The 8,852-nt window shown below is 36.9% G+C and overlaps 1 protein-coding gene across 1 annotated transcript; it reads left to right on the forward strand.

Annotated features, from left to right (window-relative positions):
- The first annotated feature begins 1,894 nt into the window (after positions 1–1,894).
- LOC121264006 lies at positions 1,895–8,428 on the forward strand. The gene is made up of 9 exons (XM_041167024.1): positions 1,895–2,113; positions 2,228–2,290; positions 2,387–2,442; positions 2,546–2,639; positions 3,022–3,082; positions 5,963–6,044; positions 7,245–7,300; positions 7,692–7,755; positions 7,949–8,428. The coding sequence occupies exons 1-9, from the start codon at positions 1,982–1,984 to the stop codon at positions 8,010–8,012; spliced, it is 672 nt and encodes a 223-aa protein (XP_041022958.1). The 5' UTR covers positions 1,895–1,981; the 3' UTR covers positions 8,013–8,428.
- The last annotated feature ends 424 nt before the right edge of the window (positions 8,429–8,852 follow it).

Here is an 8,852-nt window from a genome sequence, read left to right on the forward strand (position 1 = left end):
CTTGGGGTTTATTCACAAACGACAATTTCCTTCGTTTTTGAAGCTGAAGTCCTTATACCCGGTTTACAATCGAACATGGTCATATCGTTAGGAACTAAGTAGAAGTAATTATATAATCTTTATACAATGGTAAACATCATTTCAGACCATTTCCAAGCTTTATTTCGAAGAAGCCGCATATCCATCTCCCTAATATTGAAGAAATGTATAAATGTAAATATATTTGTAAGCCCGGATGCTGCATGACAAATGTCTGGAGAACGCCACAGACGCTATCGTCTGAGGAGATTTTGGAGAGGGGAGAAGAGGCAAATGACTTGGGGGGAGACGAATTTGAAATGAATATTTGTTTCTATCCTTTCCAAAATGTGTCATGTAGGTTACAAAAGAAAAAAGATATTCCGAGTTGGCCGGTGTAAGAACTCCAAGTAGAAGAACTCTGTGTATGTATGTGTGTGTATCAAAAAATGCTATTTGTATCCGGCAAGAGTATCCCCGCATACCCGTGGTTACACATGGGATTAGTGAACCGGTGCGTTCGCACCATCATTTTGTAGAGTCTAGAAAAATCTTCACTCAATATTTCTTCTCTGGATTTCTCAAGGAATGATTTCATTTCTGTCATACCAGATAACATTGGTGATTTCAGCAGCATACCTCCAAGTTCTAGATCTGTTTTATTTCATCCATTTTTTTCCAATCACATGCACATAGAAACACCCACACGAAGCCAATGAATAGAGATACACGGTTGTATCAAATCTCATATTTGTAAGATATTCTATTGTAAATTTTTCTCTGTTTTCTCAGCAAACCAAACACACCGTTACAGACTATTGCGTGATTTTCCTCTGTTTTCTCAGCAACCAAATTGACTATTACGGACTATTACGTGATTTCCCTTTGTTTTCTCTACAACCAAACATTGTTACAGGAACTTGTTCTTATTCAGATGGAGAAGCAGCACGAGCCTACGAGACTGTTTCTTGTCCATGGCTTTCTATAGTTTCAAATACTAGGCCATAGAAGATAATAAAAAAAAAAGGAAAAAACAATAAAACTTATAAACGTGTAAGAGAAGTGATGGAGGATTTGCCTCTGAGACTGAGACCCCATTTTTTTGGGATTGAGGATTTGCCTCTGAGACCCCATTTTGGCGCTGTCTGGAATGGTAAAGTTAAAATCGTACCATGTCAGCCGATTCCCCAACAAGTACCTAACGCCAGGTACTTATAGCAGAACTGGTGTGTGTCTATATATTTATATATATATATATATATATATATATATATATATCACTCAAGAACCTACAACTCAAGTAGTTGATTTTGAGTCATAAAAATTGATTTATCATCATTTTTATCATCATCATCATCTCAATATCTCTTGATGTGACATTAAATGTTAGATTTATAAGTAAAATATAATAAATAGTTTCAAATAATTTAGTTCCACATCATGAAATAATGGAAGAACGATTGTAAAACGGATGATGAGTTGTAATATTAAGTGAGATTTAGATATTGAGATGAGATGAGATGATTTTAGATAAAAGTTGAAAGTTGAATAAAATATTGTTAAAATATATTTTTTAATATTATTATTGTTTTGAAATTTGAAAAAGTTGAATTGTTTATTATATTTTATATGAAAATTTGTAAAAATTATAATTATTAGATGAGATGAGATGAGATTAAATGGGTTGAGATAGTTTTGATATCCAAACCTATAAACCGACCAACCAACTAAATTCACTCCCTAAAAAATAAAATAAAAAGAAAAGAATAGAAAAATGGAAAGTTTTAGGGCCGAGTAGGGATGAGCAAGGTCTGGGCTGGCCCGCTGGGATAGGAAGACTATTAGAGCCCGAGAAGGTCCACGGTCACGCGACTCAAAACTAGTAATAGTAGGCTACCTTAGCAAGACAACTCGAGAAAATCGAGTGGGGAACCTCGGGAGGAGTTAGAGGAGAAGTTGCAGAATGGCCGGAAATGGACGTAAAGCACTGGTATTGTCGTTGTTTTTGTTACTTTCACTGTCACTGTCATCGATCTCCATTGCTTACAGGCCCGGAGACATCGTTCCCATGAGCAAGATGGGTCAATACCACTCTGTACGTACTCTTAGCCCCCCCACCCCATCAATACATCCTTATGATCATATATATGTTATATGTGGTTTTTGATCCAATTTAATGCTCAATGCATCCACGTATTGCTGATTTCAGTCGAGGACTGTGTGGCAAGATGTGATTGGTCGACATTGCCCAACATTCGCTGTTAATCGTGAGGTACCTTTCGAATTTTTTCATTTAGGGTTTCCTATTTTATTGTTGGACTCATAATTCGGTATTTTAAAATGTTACGTTGTCTTGTATGCTGCGTAGGCTTTGATTCCGATACAGAAGCCGGTTGGTTACACTGGAGCTGATCCGTACAAAATGTGAGAAAATTAATAGGCTTTTCTGGGTTTTTATTTTTTTGGTTTTTGTTATTCTTAACCGATGCGGGAATTCATGTTCATAAAAGTATAATTTCGCGTGCAGATCATTTCAAGTTGGAAGAGAAAAGTTTCTGATTCCATGGCTTCTTGTGGTAAATCGTAAGAGTTCTGAGGTTCCTATGATCGATGTGCATCTGGTGAGAATGTACTCTAGTTAAATCAGCAGTTCTCATGATTACTATGTCGTCATTTTGAGCATCTTATAGATGGTGACTGTTTAAGAAGCTGTAATGGAAATATGAACATGATCCTCTAGATTTTTCATGACAACTTTACAGTAGAATTGTTTTTTTTTTTTATCGGAACTTTAAGGGAGAATTCTGAAACATCAATAATCAAAATTTAATAAAATACTTCAGGTTTTGCCATTCTAGCTATTTACTGGTTTAGAGAATATTTCATTGTACCTCAAGAAGTTGTATGCTGATATAGAAGAATTTAAACCGTTTTATAAAACTTAATGTTTAGGATTTGTATGAACTCTAACAAATTCATGCTACTCACTTGTATCCAATGCAGAGGTACTCGGGAAGTGATTTGCATGGCATCACCGCCAAAGTTGTGGATATGCCTCACCATTGTATGGATTTTGGCATAGTTACTTATCATGAGATTTCTGTATATATTACTTATAAAAACAAATGAGATGTCCCTATTTATTGTGTCTTCCTCTATATAAGTTTGCTAACTAAAAGAAACTCGTGAAGAAATTTCTATTTTTCATTTCTGATTGAATCCTAATAATTTTGATTGTTTCTATTAAAAATGTGCATATAACTAGTTGTTTCTCAAAGTGTTGTGATCTATAGCCCGACTATCTTGTCTTGATTATGTCTTTATGATTTCTGAGGTTGAATAAGTCTGGTGGGCCAGTGGTGGGTATTGTCTTATACACAAGTCAGTGCGTTGAAAATAACAAGACGTTATTGTTGGTTTCTTTATAGAGCTTAGTACCCAATACATGCTTTGGGTGAATATTTTTTCTTTGGCATTATGATTCACTATTCTGCTGTGCCTTTAGGGCCCAAGTTAAGTCAAAAACTACCTAGACTGCAAAAGAGAGCAGACTTTGACATATATATATATATATTTATAAGTAGCAGCCTTTGACATCTTTCTACTAATAATTTTGATTGTTTCTTATTTAAATTTCAAAGTACACTTTCATCTGTTATATGTTTTTTTTTTATAAGTAAATAAATTATATTAATCAAAGAATAGGCAAAGCCTCGTTTAGAACAAAGAATGCCCTAACTACGTAGAAGTAATAGAAACAAGAAAATCATGAAGGTCTAGGCCATTAAAATTAACGGTGCTGGCCCAAATACAAAGAGTTCTAATAAATAAAGCTTTAAGTTCCTCCATTGATCTCTCCAGTTGTCCTCGAATGTTCGTTCATTACGCTCCTGCCATAGACACCACATGATGCAGATGGGGATCATCTTGCATACAACCTTTATCTGTTGATTGCCTCTTAAGTCTGTCCAACTGGCCAATACCGCCACTACTGTCTCTGGCATGACCCAAATTAAGTTTAGTATGCTTAAAACCTCATTCCATAACCCTCGGGCTACCAAACAATGTAGAAGAAGATGGTCCACAGATTCTACCCCAATCATACACATACAATACCAATCTGCGATGATCACCCTTTCTTTCCTCAAATTATCAGTAGTGGGGATCTTACCTTGGGAAGCGGTCCACACAAAAAATGCTGCTTTGGGAGGCCCCTTATGTTTCCAAAGTCTTTTCTATGGAAACTGAACAAGAGACTCTTGTGTAAGGGACTTGTAAAACGATCGAACCGAGAACATGCCTTCCCCTGTAGGTATCCACCACAATAAATCTTCATGCTGGTTTCTTGGTTTTGTTGAGTACAAAAGTCTAAAAAAGGCTTCAAAACTGTTCATTTCCCAGTCTTGTGCCGCCCTACTAAAAATGATGTCCCACTGAATTTGTTCCCCCACTAGCACCATGACTTCCGCCACTTATGCATCTTTGGCACTTGTGTGAAGGAAATGACTCCTTTAGGGCACAATTACCACACCAAGTATCATACTAGAATTTGATCCCGGCCCCCTCTCCTAGACAGAGTCTTTTGTGGCGAGAAAAGACCTCCCATCCTCTTCTTATATGTTTTCACAACCCCATTCCATATGCCCCTCTCACTTCATTAGTACACCATCCCCCCCCCCCCCCCCCCCCCCCCCCATGAGCTATCATATTTGTTCTCAATCACCAACTTTCATAGAGTTTCTGGTTCTTTATGGTATCTCCACAACCATTTCCCGAGTAGAGCCCGATTGAAAATTCTTAAATTTCTAATTCCCAAACCACCAGTGGAGAGAGGACTACATACCTTTTCCCACCTGACTAGATGAAATTTGAACTCCTCGCCTATTCCACCCCATAAAAAGTCCCGTTGAAGTTTCTCTATACGGAACGCCACACTTGCTGGGGTAGGGAAGAGGGATAAAAAATAGGTCGATAGGTTTGATAATATACTCTTTATCAAGGTAATCCTACCACCTTTTGACAGATACATTCTCTTCCATCCTGCTAATTGACGCTCTACTTTCTCAATCACTGTGTCCCATAATGTAGCCGCTCTTAAGGCGGCTCCTAACGGAAGCCCAAGGTATGTCATAGGGAGCGTAGCTATCTTGCACCCCAGTATGCTAGCCAATTGTCTTATCCTCTGAACACCTCCAATAGGAACTATCTCTGATTTGTCTAAGTTCATTTTCAATCCGGAAGCTACTTCAAAGCAAAGTAGGAGTGCCTTCAATACACGGACCTGTTTATAATCTACCTCATAGAAAAAAAGAGTGTCACCTGCAAACAACAAATGGGATATTTTAATAGGTCCTCTACCCGGGGATCTGATCGGGAAACCCGTCACAAACCCATTAGAAACCAGGGCTGAGGTCATTCTACTCAATGCCTCCATCACAATAACATCTGTTATATCTTGCTGGAAGTTGTTTTGAACCTTTTGATTTGCCTTAGAATTATGTCAGGAAGAAATTCTAGTGACCTTGTCTTCAAGATGACCATTTTTATGTTGAATAATTTCGCAAGAGTACTCCCAAATGTGATCCATGAAATGTTGTCTGCTACTATTTTGGATCACTGTCCCATGTTTGTTATGGCCCTTTTCTATTGTTTTACGCTTTAATGGGTAAGAGAGCATCTTGAACTTATGACAGTTAGGTCAAGTTTTAAGAATTAGCGGAGGATATGCATCATATGAGGTAGAAGAAATGCTGTCAAAAGATTGATTTTCAAATACTTAATTGTGTACTGTAGCATCCTCAAACTTGTGAATTCTAATATAAAATTATCCTGTCTGACTGAATAATATCATGCTGTGTTTGAGTACATAGTAAGAGTTCATTTTGCTCATCTTTGTGTAGTTTAATATTGGGATTAAACGTTTAAATATCTGTGTCTTTAACAGATCTTGAAACCCATCCAAACATTTCTAAACAGTTCTGGGATCCTCAACATTGGCCAAAGCATGTGCTTGTTAGATACACATGGTTAGTATACCAACATTACGTGTTTTTACCGGTTTATTTATTGGTCACTAGTTTTGCGATGTTTTTCTGGTGGTGCTCAATATTTCTGTTTACCTATTTAATATTAAGTTTGGCTCTTGTGCAATTAAACTTGGAATTGTTTGCTTCCCTCAGCTTCTCTGGATTTAAGTTGAGCATTTGGGTAAAATGTACCATATATTATTTCTTGTGTTTACTGGACCTTTCCAATGTGTTGGTATTGGTCATGAACCCCCACCAATTGTGGGACAACTGAGTTTTTACTTATAAAAAAAAAAAAAAAAAACAATTGTGGGACAACTGAGCTGAACCACTCATGACAGTTTCTTTTGGGGAGTTGTTCTGTTTTTTCTTTTCTTTTTGGTAGTGGTGAATTACTCACATCAGCATAAATGTTGTTTTTGAAAATATTAGTTTATAAGGTGCTACTATCTAAAAGAAAAAAAAAATGTTGGATAAGATCTTAGTAATATTGGTCAGATCTGCTTTAGCCAGTGTTACTTATATGTTAGTGTTATATTTAAAAATTTTGAAATCCCTAGGGGTTGGCTCAAGTGGTAAAGGCCTTGGACTTGGGGTATGCTCCCCCTAGGTCTAAGGTTCAAATCCCCTTGGGTGCAAACAATCTCTAGGGGCCATCGGACTGGAGATTTTTCCCTTGAATTACCCGATGTGCACTTGCGGGAACTCCTTGCCGAGGGCCTGTGCACCCCCAAGATTTGTCGGGATGCTGTTCCTGGAAACCCTGTGCCAATAAAAAAAAATATTTAAACATTTTGAAACTTTATATTTGCCATATTCACAAATTATTGGAGCTGTGCAACATGTTTCAAGGCTTGGTCAAATTGTATTTTCTTCTTTTCTGAAACAAAGGGGCATATAATTGCTTGTTCGTGATTTAAGCCTGTGTATGATGAACATCTTGGTCGATCGTAATAGACTTTATTCCGTTGGTCGATTGCAATAGACTTTAATGGCATGGATGTACATGATTTCCCTTGTATCTTTAGAAACTGATGCATAGTTGTTGCTCTTGTATGTGTCCCGTGTACTTGGCTATGCCTATTTTTAATAAAGCTCTTATTTACTGATAAAAATTGATGAACATCTTGGAAGTCCAGCTGTCAGTTTCCTGCAGATTATAAGAGGTTTCTCTTGAGTCTTTATTCTGACATATTTCAGGGAGGAGGAATCAGAGATAGATGTTACTTCTGGATTCTATGCTTTGCTTGGGTCAGGTAAAATTTATTTTGAATTAGGAACTAGACCCAGTTGTTTAGAGTGTGTGATGCGTTGCTACTAATATGTTTTTCTTTTCCTATGCAATGGCTATTTGATACTTCATTTTATTTGAGGGGAAAAAGAACATGCCGGGGGGGTGTTTGATATGATTAGATGTTTTTGGTGGTCTACAAGCTTGCCTCTCCAGAATCTTTAGTATACAAGCTATGCATGCGATCAAACCATAAAAGAAATGCCAGTATATATGATTTCTGGTTGAGGGATTTAACTCAATAAGAAATTTGGACCAACTTTTCAAACAGCACAATCTTCATGAGTTTGCAATTAGTAGAAGTGTATGCACTTTATTCTCAGAATTGCTACTAAAAATCCTCATGCATAAACCAGGGCTTGTGCTGTCGTTTATTCTGTCAATCTACATCTTGCAATCATCACGGGACAAACTAGCAAGGTATTCCTTTTGCTCTACCTACCATGGCAAACCTTAAGTCACTCACCTATTTATCAACTATGAAGATAAGGCCTTAAATTTGGGCTATCCTATAAAGATGTTGTATTATCATTGTAGTGTTAATGTGATTATTATTATTATTATTATTATTATTTTCAGTTTTCTTAAGAATGGGATTTTCTATTCTTTCCAGGTTTGTAAGGGAAACTGTTGCAGAAAGCAGCATTCCCGGAGGAGAAGTGGCAAAGGTTGAATAATGTGAACCCTAAAAAGTGCCGATACAGCATCCATAAGTGCAAATTAATCATCTTAAAGAAGTAAAAAGGCATTTGTTGAGGAAGATATTGCCGGCAAGCATAAGTACTTATTTCCATGCAAGTATATCATTCTCCTCGAGGATCAATCTAATGCATCAAAGCTGGTGAGCGAAATTGAAGTCCCCAATGGTCTGGGAAGTAGTTCCAAATTAAGCACTGAGATTAACTTTTTGTACAACTAATTTTAAACTGGCCTAGGTGATTGTATTCGCTGTGTAGTCTTTTCACAGATCTCAAGGGTACTTTAAAAGCACGCAGCAGTGGCTTTTGTTTTTATAGATTTCAATCTGAGTATATTATAGGTTATGTCGAGGGGTGATCAAAGTAATTTTACAAGGCAGAGAACATATTTTCTCGAGTCTCTCATTTTAATTTAATTATCCTACTCCCATGCTAGTTCTTCTTACAATTGAATTATCCCTCTCAATCAAAATCCACTAGTTGGTTTGTCATCCACACTCCTGGTGGCCTACAATATTGGTCACCATGCAATTATTTAACCTGTGAAAAAATTAAAGAAAATATACGAATAGTATATTAGAATAATATTGCTTTCATCTTATTCATGGTTTCAGAGGGAAAATAGTGGAGATAAATTTGTGCTCGTTCTCTGAGATTGTTTGGTGTGGACTCCTCATGATCAGCTGTCCCTCATAATTAGATCATTTCTCTCTTTCAAGAAACTATCCCCTTCCTATAGATCAATTGTTTTATCTGTTTCTACACTTTTTGAGCCCAAAACTTTCAAACAAACTGTCCAACATCCTCATTGACTTGAAG

Source organism: Juglans microcarpa x Juglans regia, chromosome 5D, assembly GCF_004785595.1.
Source record: "Juglans microcarpa x Juglans regia isolate MS1-56 chromosome 5D, Jm3101_v1.0, whole genome shotgun sequence".
Taxonomy (NCBI): domain Eukaryota; kingdom Viridiplantae; phylum Streptophyta; class Magnoliopsida; order Fagales; family Juglandaceae; genus Juglans; species Juglans microcarpa x Juglans regia.

Excerpts from the sequence above, each read along its gene's own strand:
- LOC121264006 (XM_041167024.1), top strand. The coding sequence starts at position 1,982 with ATGGCCGGAAATGGACGTAAAGCACTGGTATTGTCGTTGTTTTTGTTA. Across the intron at positions 2,640-3,021 it reads CTATGATCGATGTGCATCTG|AGGTACTCGGGAAGTGATTT; the intron begins GTGAGAATGTAC and ends TATCCAATGCAG. Across the intron at positions 7,756-7,948 it reads TCACGGGACAAACTAGCAAG|GTTTGTAAGGGAAACTGTTG; the intron begins GTATTCCTTTTG and ends TATTCTTTCCAG.